Raw genomic sequence first — 13,394 nt, forward strand, 5'->3', positions numbered from 1 at the left:
TGGTCTTATACCCTATACAGCAAGAAGTTAAGCATCTAGCTAAAAAAAAAAAAATAAAATAATAAAAATCTGAAAAATGCTGTTATGCTATACAAGAAAGGGTATTTTAAAAAGTATAAAAAAATCAGTATCCTGTCCTGCCCATCATGATTGAGTTATATGTGTCTTGTCTAAACATACACAGATGTAAACATATGGCTATTCACTTTTTTTTTTTGGTAGATCGTTTTAAGCTAATATCCAAATAACTTTTACTCTTTAATTAATAACTAATTTAAATTTAAATTAAATTAAAATAACTAAATAACTTTAACTTCTTTAATTAATTACTAAATTTTTAGTATTTTTATCCACTGCTGCTTTTACCAAACAATGGTGGGAAATATTTCTTCTAGTCTATATCTGGAGGTTTATATGCTCAAATTGGTAATACTTGGCAAAATACCTTCAATTTTCTTGTTGTTGAAGATTTCTCTTTATTCAAATACAACTCTTATGACCAGTTCACAGATAATTACATTCAGTTGATCATGTGGTTGTTTGCATTGTGAGACCTTGGACAGATTGTTTACCATGATCTATAAAATGAGGATACTAATGCATAATGTAAAAGAAAATGTGAGACATATTCTAATAAAATGTGTAAAGTGCTTTGAGATCTTCAGCTGGTAGTGTAGCAGTAAGTGCAGTGTATTTAAATATAGGGTAGCTACTCTTCTGTTTTTAAGTTGAGACAGTTGCTATAGATAAATCCTAGCTGACTGTGCCACCCATGCAATCTACTGCAGCTCCTCTTTTTGCAGTCCTAGCTATGTCATTTGTATTCCATCACATACTGCTTTTGTTAAGTGTCATATCAGAAATTCTGGTGGGCTACATTTGTGCCCAAAATAGTTCACTGCCAGCTTGGCAGCACTGTGGAGATACTGATAAATAAGCACATAATGGGGAAACTGTGATACAGGAAATCTATCAGTGGATTAGTCTTGTCACCCTTCCCTGTGCTTTCACCATTATCTTGGACAGTAAGCAGAGTCCTTGAAGCCATGATAGGTCACACTCTAAACTAGTGCCACATCTCTTTAATAAGCTGTATGCAAGTGGTTTTGTAAGTGTAAGCATACTCTTGCTAACTGACTATTTCATAATCCCATCATGGGTTTTGGTCCAGCCAAAAAAATTGGTTATTTTATTTTATTTTATTTTATTTTATTTTATTTTATTTTATTTTATTTTATTTTATTTTATTTTATTTTATTTTATTGTTTAGGAATAATGAAATTTTGAAATTGCTGTTTGTTATAGAGGAGACGCATACATAGATCATGTATTTGAGAATTTTTGTATGGTACGTGTATCCAAGTAATTTGCTGAGTTCATAAATGTACTTTAACTCCCAGTCCTGCATTACTCAGCTCCAGCTTGAAAGTCAAGCTGTGTGCTGTTTCTTCCCAAAGTTTTGCTATCAATTTTCTGACAACCAATTTTTGCTTTCTGTTACACCCGCGTATAACTACCATTGTCAATCTGGTTCTTATGGCACTGCAGAAATGTTACTGAGAATATCACTTGGCCAACACAATGCTTATCTTTATCATTGTAATGGTGATTGCAAACAAAGTGTATGTTTGTTTTTTCAGAGTCCAGGATGACTTTTCAGTGCTGGTAGTGAAAGAAGAAAGCATACCTATTTTTAAACAGAATGTGACTATGATATCAACTGGGGTGAGGGGAAAGCAATGAGAAGTTTTGCAGTCCCTTGTCAGTGAAGAAAATACTCTTTAAATGGCTGTGTTTCATGTGATGCTTTGAAAAATAAAGTATTAAAAAAACATCTCTTGAACTGATTCTCACTGAAGCCTATTTATCGCAATGGGAATCAGATAACAATACTTTTAAAAGCAGTATCTGACCAAGGCTTTAGTGACAAAACACAGTAAGCATGCTGGTTTGTATTGAAGCTGGGATATTTGATTAGTTGTATCACTTATAAATAACACTATTTGTGGGCAAAATAGCAGTTCTGTTATTGCAGCTGTATTTTTGAATCCCCAGATGCTGTGTATCATTAGTATCATTAGAGAATGATTTTAGATGTTCTGTACAATCATCCTACGGCACTGATGTCCCAGAAGTACTGCATCAAAGATTGTCAATGTCATTGTCTACCTGTTTCTCACTTCTGCTTAATCTTTTGGAGTGGGCAAGTGCAGAGGGAAAAAAAAAGGACAGATAGAAACTGATAGACATTCCACTGCTGTCTTATTTCCTCAGGAAACCAGACTAAAAATACTTTGAAATCTTGGGACTGATGCTTCATAAGTGTCCTAACTCCTTGGCAATCACTCTCTCTCATTCAAAGAATCTTTAGGTGGAGTTAAAGACCTATTCCCTAAGTGTGACTTAAAAGACTTGCATACTTTTGTGAATCAGAACCTTGGTGAAAGGAACTATTGCTGTATTTCTGAAGTAAAATTATAATCTATTATTTAGCAGTAGCTAAATATCTATTAAAATTGCAATAGAGAAAATACATTTGAGCCAATTACAATAGGAGATTGGTTACAATTTGTAGTACGATCTTATGTGTCACATTATCATAATATGCAATAAGAATAAATGCATTGCAGGAAGATATTGTTCAGAAATGGATGCTGCTAAGGAAGCAAATCAGTTTGTGTAGCACAGCAAAATCCACAGTCAATCAGTACTTGAGTACTTCTTTTGTAAAATAAATAAATAAATGAATAAATCCTTCATGTAGTTGAAGTGAAATTCAAAATCTACAAATGTACTACTGGTGATCATAAAAGTATGGAGGGGATGGGGCATTCTGCAAGTAAATAGTAGCACAAGAAAGTAGTCACTCCTTATTTACTTTGTTGTGCATATGGATGCTAACTTAATCTACAGTTTTGACTAAATACAGGTGTAAGGAAATCATATGTGACTGGGACAAAAGATATAGCAGTAATCTGAATGGCATAATATGATCTTGTTGAAAGTAGCTGAATACAAATAATATTGTCAGCTTTTATTTTATTTTATTTTATTTTATTTTATTTTATTTTATTTTATTATTTTATTTTATTTATTTTTCATTCTCACCTTGTTGACAGTAAGAATCTTGGAGAAACAGGAGTATTCGTGCTTTGTGCTTGTGGGTTTAAGTAGGTGAATCTACCAGGATGGAAGGAATTGTAGCATATTTTACCATGAATGCTGTCAATGAAATCATTCAGGCACTTCTCAGACTATCAGCTTTGTGTGCAGAAAGCTTGAAAATGCCTCCACTGCAACATAAATGACTTGTCACATCATATTCTGATTTATTAGGTTTTAATAATTTCTGTAATAGTACTGTAAGTAGTTCAACCCTGAATTCTTCAACTTAAAATACCTTGATGTCATTGTTTTAAGTAGATTTAGAAAACCAGTAAGATTTAACTGAACTTTTGCTATGAAAAACAGTAAAATTTTTCTCCAGACCTGAGATGAAGGGAGCTCTAAATACGCTTCTGAAAATGTTCTCCTAGCTAGAAGTTAAAAATAAGCTTAAAACTCACTCTAGTTTAGTCACTGTTACAGGAATTGGAGAAGGAATTAGTTAACCTGCATTAAGCAGGGAGTCACATTTAGATGAGCAAACTTCTTCTAGCCTTAAAACTTACAGATTTCAGAAAGTTGTGTGCAACTTCCATAGAAGGAAAATAGTCATATTTTTATCTTTTTGTATTTAGAAATTAGGTGAGATAATTAGAAATTACAGGAAACTGTTTGGCTTTCTGGTGAGAATAATGATTTCTTCAGTGTTTTGCCTAAGGGGTGTTGATACCAAAATAGTAACAAGACTCAAAGTAGAAGGTTGATTTAATACTCCTTTAGGGAACTGTCCCGAAGAATACGTAACAACCTGCTTCAGACAAGCAAATGTGAACCCAAAGACATTTTCTAAATATCACATTCTTCTGAGCATTCACATATAATTGCATGACTGTCTGTGACAATCACATTCAATTGTTAAAGGAAACAATTCTGGCTGCATGTTTGAACAGATGGGTAAAAATGTGGTGTGTAGTGAGGCCAGAATTAAATGGCTGTTTTAGAAGAGTTCAACAGATTACAATAATCTCTGCTAGCCAAAATAGACCATTAGACGTGCAACTGTACCTTATACAGTTTTAATCTTATTTTCTTGAATATTTAGATTTAGCTAACTTGTGGCAGCTGTACTCAAGCTGCTGATAATTGTATTGGACATGAGATTTTCCTGGTTTGAAGATATGATTTGGTGTTTCTAATATAGACAACTCTTTGTTCAAAGGATGCAGCATTTTAAAAAGCAAAACCTAAAAATGAAGAACAGAGAATGAAAGTCTTCCATACAATTTTCTTTGGAATTTGTAGAATTATTCATGTTCGACACTTTTATATGCAGAATGCGAGTAATTTTTAACAGCTGTTCTGGAAAGAAAATTCACTTGGAGTTCAGACTATTTCCTGAAACATTGTTCATTGTAAATATTATATTGTACTGTTTTTTCTATTTGACCAAGTATTGTTACATCTCTAGTCTGTAGCACAAGAAGCTGGACTGCATCCTGAATGCTCCTTTGAGGTTTATACCATAAATGTATCCTAGAATTTAAAGAAGAAAATATTAGGAAAAAAGTCATACGCTTCCTGCATGTATTTGCTGTCATACTTTGTGAAATTACAGCTATTCAGATTAAGAAAAAGCATCTATTTTTCCTTAAGTTCTATTAATTTCTGAAGTATAATCCTGCATTCATTCTCTGTCTGCAACTTTCCAAACAGATACTGGAACAATCTTAGAACCTTACAAGTCTCCCTATGTTAAGGGTAGTGAAATAAAATAAGGTTCAACATAAGGTTATAGAAGGATTTATTTTATTTTATTTTTTTTATTTTTTTATTTTTTTTAACGCATGTATTCTGCATAAAATATACACTGTACCAAAACCACACTCGTGACATCACTTCACATATATTCTGCTACAAGTTCCCAGGTCAAAGCAGAAACAGCTAACTGATGCCACAAGCACAAGGGCTGTAACCCAGGAGTCTAATCACAGTGGTGGAATGGTGCAGTTTGAGCACAAGTGAAATGGACTATATGTATTTCTGACTTAACTGTGTATGTTATGGGCTGTGTATTTCCATGTTTTGTCTTTCCTGTTCTTGACTTTTTATTTTACAGATATTTCTATTAGAAATACAGGTGATAAAAATGATCTTGTTATGCTCCAGTGCATTTTAATCGCTTCCAATGTTTTTTTTTTTGTTTTTTTTTTTTTTTTTTCAAACTTTCATACAACTACAGATGCTAGCCAGAAATTCATGAATTTTCCTTATCAAATGTTATCACTTCTGTGTTTTGTTCACCTTTATCACCTATGCCTAGAATCAACTTCTACAGTGATAAGATCTGACATTCAGTAATACTTGTACTGCAAATATTCAAAATAATGCCGTCAAAATGAGCATGTATGTATTTGCAGACTCCATCAAAAACACAGCAAAGAAACTGTCCATCTTTTACTGTAATGCTGTTTATGATCTGTGTGCTTTCTAGTTCTATCTAAAGTAACTGTTGAAAATTCAGGTAAACGTTTTTCTCCACTGAGTATGTTTTTAATATTCTTTGCCATTAAAAGTTAGGGAAATATAAACTATCAAAAAGCAAATAAAAGTGGTTGATTATTAGAGACCTAAGAAATTGTAGCAGATTACAGCCCAGGAGGCAGATCTGTTTCACCAGCCTGTCTTCCTTTTGTTAATCAATATGATGACCAGTTCTTTCCAGACTCCGTTCCAATTTGCATTTACATGCATTAAATTTTGGTAGGTCTGTATGAAATATGAGCAATGATGTTCTTATTTGATAGTTTCTTTCAATTCTATTTTATTTGTTTGTCTAGCATCAACATATTTTGACATGTTTTCCTTCAACTTCAAGAGGTTCCTGTTGACCCATATCTTACTTGCTGAGGTTTCTTTAAAGAATCTAGCCATACTGGAGGAAAAAAAAAAAAAAATCTGCAGAGTTAGCCTACTTACCTTACACGAAATCTACAAGAACAGGATCTCAGCCCCTGGGATGGTGCTGGAAGACAGCTGGAAAAAATGATTGTGTTGAAAGCTGATCTACTAAGGCTTTTTTTCTGTGGGTGTGGAAGTTTGATGAGATGGCCGTTAAAATAGAATTAGGGTTTTGAAGGGAGATTATATGTATTGGAAGCTGTACAGAATGCTTATGAGAGGGTAATCAAAATGGGTGGGTGAGAGTGAAATGAGTAGGCGTCACTGAGATGTTACTAGAAATGAAGAAGGCACTAGATTAGGGGTGGATATTATGAGGCTGGAGTGAGGTTCCAGAGCAGGCTGTCAGAGACTGGGGTTCCTAAAATTGTAGTGGGGTGAGAAATGAGGACTGGGAGCATAGATATTCATTGGAGCTGCTGTTAATGAAGAGATACAGAGAGATACAGTAGGGTCCATATTGATCTTGTGATCACAAAGTGGAGGAGATAAGTTATTGGGTAGTGCTTTTCAGACAAACTTCCCGTGCCTCAGTGCTTACTACAGAAAAGGTGGAAGTGCAAGTGAGACAGGCTTGGTATGTCCTTGTTTACTGGCTTGTCAGGCTGGTGGGTGTCAACCTGGTGGGAACCTCAGTTTGTCCAGAGGAGGTGGCTTTATGCTACCTTTACTCATATTTTACTTGTTAATGAGGAAGGAAGAGTTAAAAGAAACAAAGTGGAGTTACTCCATGCCCTGTTCTTGTAGCCAGTCATGGTTAATTAGAAATTAGCATTGCGTAGCATACAATAAAAATGAAATCATATTTCCTATGAGCTTTGCACAGTATTTTCCTTACAGACATGACCAATTACAGGTCATACTTCTGTAGGTACAGAAAACAGTACACATGGTACAAATAAATAATATTTCATACTGGGCTTTAAAACTTTTGGTGCACAGTGTTTCAGGGTGGCATTATTGGTTTGGAGGACTTTTTTAGTATTCTTAATATCATTAAAAGACATTTAGATGTAGAGCTTAGGGATATGGTTTAGTGGGGACTGTTAGTGTTAGGTCAGAGGTTGGACTTGATGATCTTGAGGTCTCTTCCAACCTAGAAATTCTGTGATTCTGTGATTCTGTGATATATTAGCATAACTTCTTGTATTTTCTCATATGTTAAGATTATTTTTTTTATTTTATGTTTTTTATTTTTAAAGGTTTTTTAAATGATTCAGTTACAAAGTGCATCGTGGCTTTACGCTTGACTGTGATCGTGAAAGTCAGCACCTGCATGCCTGTGGGAAGCCATTCAGATAAATTCCCATGTTCGGGGAAGGGAAAATGCATCACCAAACCAGACAAGGTAAGGTGAACTTATCAAGATCTTTGTGTAATGTGGAAAGTCCATGCCAATATAAATACAGGGGTCCTCTGAGTGTGCATATACCTTGATGTTATGAAATAGGCTTCAAATGCTCACTGATGTTACTAAATAATAACAGTGTATTAATTACCTATTCATAAAAATGAAGCGGTTAAAAAAAAAAGGACTGATAAGAAATGCCGAGTCAGATGCTGCCCTGACAATAAAAAAACAATTATTCAAAGCAGGTATATAAGGTAATGTATACTGCATCTGCCTGTTGTTACACAAGCATAATTCTTTTTGAGATGAGAAGATGTGGTGGGCACTTCGTATCCCCAATCTCCGGAGCGGTGTGCTCCAGTTTGTGAATCTTCAGCCTTTGTTCTTCAGGTCTGATTTACTCTAAACTTACCTCTCCGCATCTCAGTTGTTCACAAATCAGTGAACAGTATCATGGAATTCTCTGAGCATTATAATGAGAAGTAATAGAATGGAGTAATTTGGTAATGTCTGAAAGTTTTCCTGTATAGTTCTTTCCTTAAATTAACACTATTGGGAGACTACAATGGTGACAGGAATTCCACTGGCCACTTTGTGGTTTTTGATTGTTTGTTTGTTGTACAATCTAGTAACATGAAAAAAATAAGAATCAGATGTGTTAAATTGGCATTCTATGTACTGCTTTGGCAAAACCAGGCTGGCCTTCTATGTACAAGAACCTGTATGCTCTGCCACATTCTATATGTGTTGATTTTATTTCTTGGATTAAAAGTCATTTGCAGCACAAATATGTGCAGTTAATCTTTGGTTTTATTAATATTCATTTGGGAGATAAAAGCAATAGTAACTGTTGAGTAAATATTAACAGCTGTGAGCCTGCTGTGAGCACAGAAAATTTGGCATATTTAGGGAATTCACTGATAGTTCATCTGCTACCATTTTCTGATTTAAATTCTCAATAAGCATGTTTGATAGAAAAATGACAATTTGAATTGTAACAACAATAATTAAATTGCTGCAGTAATCTATATATGCATGGCAATGCTAACATCTGGAAGACAAGAAAATCTTTATTTCTTAAAGATAAAAATTTAAATTGCTTGAGGTAATGTGTGAACACAATTACTGCAAGATGCAGTTAGAAGTAAATGATACTCTACCATAACAGTTGACTGATGTCCCCAGAATTTATTCATTCATAGTGTACTATTTCATAGTTCAGTTTATTTCTTCCTGCTTTACTGTATTTAATGTTTTTCTTCACACATTTTGAATTTGCATTTCAGCATTTTGAATTTGATTAATGTAAGTAATATGTTCAAACATATTATGTGTAATGGCATATCAAAATATCTTCCCTTTTTTCATTTTTTTTTATCAGGTTGTGAGTTAAAGGCTTTGATAAATAGTCTTATTTTCTGTTTTTCGTGTTGTTAGTCCTTTATTATGTCTCTAATTTCTTTCTTTTACTGCAGGCTATATATCACAAAGAGAAAATATGTTAATTCTTGTATGTATGCAGAAGAACTAATATATTTTTATACTAAGGAAAATGCATATATTGCTTTTAATAATCACTTATGTTTTAAAAATCTCTGAGACATGGCATTTGACTTACAAGGAAAATAAAATAATCTTTAAAAAGACAGACAAACTAGCTTCTTGGCCGCAAAGGGGAGCTGTTATTTCACTCAAAAAAAAAAAAAAAAGAAGAGAACTCATTACCTGTACTTCCCCACCTTTTATCATCACATTGAAAGTATTATAGGTTACAACTAGAACTGTTAGTGACAAAAGAACTCTCTCATGTGCATGCAGTGTGTTCCTTTCCATGGAAAATTAACAGGATTTTTTTCCTGTATTTCCACCTACTTTTCTCCTGAGGATTAATAACAGCAAACTTTATAAGGTAGTATTTTTGACATAACATGCACAAGGTTGTAGTTGATGGACACCCCTGTAGCTGAAGCTATGAGATGTAGAAACCATGCTGAAGTCCATTTCTGAAGAGGCATCTACCAGTTCATGGTAGTCAGTGAACTGGTATTTGTGGGATTCTTTAAATCTTGTCTCTTCAAATAAATTATTAACTTCAGAAGTATGTTTTTTCTCACTGCTCCTGATTTTCCAGACCTTCAACACATGAAGAATGTCCCCAGTGATCCTCTGCAGTGTCATCAAACCTACGCCAGGTAGTGATCTGGCTGGGGGTAACTCAGTAAAACTTCAGTGTTTCCAAATGTTGCTAATTTATGACCAGACTCCTACTCCAGGGAAAGTAAAAATCTTATGTTGTCTGTCCAGCCATAATGATTTTTCAAATCTGTCAGTTTTCCTTACTCTTCAGCTTATTAGTTGCATAATAGAATTTCAGCCAGGAAACTAATTCAGGCCCAGCATAAGCATCATAGTTAAAAATAGAAGGTGAATGTTTTGTTAAGCAGGATGGTTTTGCTATTGTTTAACTCATTTTAGGTGAGATATACCCTAAAATGTATTAGTCATTTCCCTAATGACAGTGCAAACAACTGCCAAAACTACATGCTTGACATGTACCAACTGCTGTATTGGTTTATCCCAAGACGTGTCCTCTGCATCTCTTTTTTTCAGAACTGAAACTTTATTTTTCTTTAGATTTCCAACATGCCCTTTGTGATTTGGTGTTTGTTTTTATCTGTAACTCACTCTGTTTGCACAATCTAGTCATGCAGGATGAAAAACAACTTCTTAGAAGAATACATATAAGTCCTAATGTGGTGAATGGGCTCAGAGCTGTGCTGGCTGTAGTCATTTTGTTTCCAGTGCCAAGAAGATTAATGACCGTCTTTGTGTTTTTATGTACTTCATAGTTTTATTCCATATCGAGTTTAATGTAATAGAATGTAGTAACACATCTGTTTAACGGGAAAGTTAAATGTAATTAACAATCTGCAGTTACATAAGTGCAGTGGCATACAGTCATCTGTGGAGTGCATAAAACCTGTAAACAAATGAATTCTAGTCTAACCTGGAAGTTCTGGCCAGTTTTCACTCATTCCTTACTGAGTTAGATGTTTTTTTTTTTTTTTTTTTTTTTTTTTTTTTTTTTTTAATATAGAATGTGGACATGCAATTACAAGCTCATAACGACAGTTTCTTTTTCTATAGTAGTTGTCATTGAACATAAAATTCACAGCTTTGAACTATGAACTTCTGTGAAGTGAGGTGATGCTGAACCAAAGTGACACCTTTTCCTTCTTTTGTACAAACGTTGTACTACAGCTTTGCTGCCATACTTGCTGTTTTTCCACAATGGAAGAATGAATGTGTCAAAAAAATAAAAGATCTTGGCATCATCACCATATAAATATCAGATTTGAAATTATATACTCAACTTTCAACCAGAATAAGTTGTCCACAAACAAGTTAGCTGTGAATAGAAGAGAGAAATCTTAGTACAAATCTAAAGTGAGATATATTTAGTGTGAATTTCTGATTTGGTGAAGGTTTTTAAAGTGAACTGTGGGCATCCATTGGATTTGAGAGCCACAACTTTGCTTACATATAGAGATATAATGATTTCTTTCACAGATTGCTCTGGTCCATAACTTCAGCTCTCCTGTGTAAAATGTAGAAGAGCAGATTGTGTAAATATGAAATTTTATTGCTAGAATTAGAACCCTTGAGATTTATACAAAAATAACTGGCCTCTGCCTACATTAAGAAATAATGGATTGAACTGAATAGTGATTGTTTCCATGTACTCTATATGGGTTATAAGTTCACGGGGTAAATCCACTTGATTATATTTGCAGAAAGGTGTGGTGGTTTTACAGTGCTAGGCAGCTAAACACCACAACCACTCTCTCACTCCCCCTCCTTAGATGACGAGAAAAGTAAAGATGAGAAGTAAAGTAAAGAACAATTCACGGGTTGAGATAAGGATAATTTAATTAAAGGGAAAAATAACAATAATAATAATTATTATTAAGAAAAGGTTATTATTAACTAAACAATTTAACTAAAGGGGAAAAAAAAAGGAAAGGGGAAAGGGAGGGGGGAAAGAGAAAAAAAGGAAAAACAAACAAACAAACAAAACAAATAAAGGCTATGTGGAAGTGCAGAGGAAATAAATTACTCTCTACTTCCCACAAATGAGTGATGGTTGACCATGTCCTTGCAGCAGGGCCTCAATGCATGTAGCTGGTGTTTGGGAGGAGGACCAACGTTTTCACGAGAGCCCACCCCTCCTCTCTTCTTCCTGTTTCCACCTTTTGTTGCTGAGTGTGACATCATGTGGTATGGAATAGCCCTTTGGTTGGTTTAGGTCAGCTGCCCTGGTGATGTTTCTTTTCTCACTTTTTTGCCCACCCCCTAGGAGAGTTAGAGAGAGTCCTGATGCTGTGCCAGCACTGCTCAGCAGCAGACACAACACTGGTGTGCTACCACTGCTGTTCTAGCTACAAATGCAGACCACAGGCTTGTATGGGCTGCTGCAGGAAAAGTTAACATCCCAGCCAGACCCACTACAAAAGACTGATTATAAAATACCCCGCTGCATGTCTAAAGGCAATTTCTCCTGCATAATTACTTAGTTTCCAGGATATTCCTAAATACAATATATTTATCACAGTTATGTTTTGCCCAAACAACTTACTGTAATGTTTGCAACGAATGCTGAAAGTCTTTCTCAATGAGAGAAAGCCTAGACATTCATTTTGTTCTAGTCCACTTACGAGCTTCTTTTCTACAGAAGAAGGAAAAAAAAAAAAAAAAAGTTGCGGTCTTATGGTCTCTCTTCAGTCTGAAATTTCTGAATCTGATGAGCACAGTGTTTATAAATCTGCTTACTTACAATAGGGAAAAATACACTGTATTCCAACTACGTTTCTAATATTGTGTCTTAGACACTATTTGCTTGGGTAAAAGCAAATTATTTTAAATAATTTATGTTACTGTCCAAAATAATACACATCTTCTATATGATAGATCTGTAATTCCATAATCAAATAAAATACACAGATGAGCTGTCTACTGATGGACAGTCATGGAATTATCAGATAGTGACTTCAATACTAGCATTACGGCAATGTGTAGTTTCTCCTTGACATAGTTTTCCTGAGTTTGCTAGTACATGTCATCTAGTCAAGAGAAAAAATAATAGTATAATTTGGAAAAAGTGAAGATGACATGCCTAATAAAACCAATGACACCTAATCTTATCTACAGAATAACTTGTCTGCATCTCATAACTATTATATGTCATTATGAATTTCAGTTTGAAGTGTTACAACGCTTTTCTTGTGCTGCCTTCAAAACCCATTTTGTTAACTACTTTTTAGGGTAATTTGATCCTTATATCATGCTCTTAGAGAGATATCAGTATTATCTGAGCTTTTTAAAAACTTTTTATTTCATTAATATCGTTGAGGCAACGACATCACTGCATTGTTTAAATATGTTGTTAATACTTACGATATTAGCTACTGTTGCTTTGAGATGAGATTTTAGTGAAGGCTGAGCCATGCTATTTGTGTCTGAGTGGACAGTCCAGACATCTGTCATCATCCTCCTCTCTGATGAACGTTTCACGTAGTTTTGTATTTTACTCTCAGACTTAACATAAAGCAGCCACAAAGTGAGCCTTCCAAACAAACAGGTACCAAACTCTCTGTTTTGACGGAGTTAACTCTGATGGGATGTTACACTTGGATGTCTTGCCAAAGTGTATCTCTAGTGACAGATGTGGATCAGCCCATTCTCATTTTCAGTGCATATGCAAGGATGAGACACACATTTAAATAGGATCAAGACTCTGATCTCTTTGAACAGGGCACAGAATCTAGGCACAGTGCATGTATCTTTACTGGTACTCTCTTCATGTCCATTTTAAGCTGTAACAATTCTTTCAATAGCACAAAGACAGTAGTAGCACCAACACAATGTCTTCAGTGTATTTGTATTTTTTATCTCTATTAATGAAAAGATCTCAACAAGCTCA

The 13,394-nt window shown here is 34.5% G+C and overlaps 1 protein-coding gene across 1 annotated transcript in view; it reads left to right on the plus strand.

Moving 5' to 3' along the window:
• The window catches only part of DNER (delta/notch like EGF repeat containing), a 121,398-nt gene that overhangs the window by 66,379 nt on the left and 41,625 nt on the right, over positions 1-13,394 (plus strand). The window contains exon 5 of the mRNA XM_082767545.1: positions 7,266-7,411. Within this exon, the coding sequence (XP_082623671.1) occupies positions 7,266-7,411 (146 nt within the window). The remainder of the gene's footprint in view (positions 1-7,265; positions 7,412-13,394) is intronic.

Source organism: Aythya marila, assembly GCF_965140915.1.
Source record: "Aythya marila genome assembly, chromosome: 9".
NCBI classification, from domain to species: domain Eukaryota; kingdom Metazoa; phylum Chordata; class Aves; order Anseriformes; family Anatidae; genus Aythya; species Aythya marila.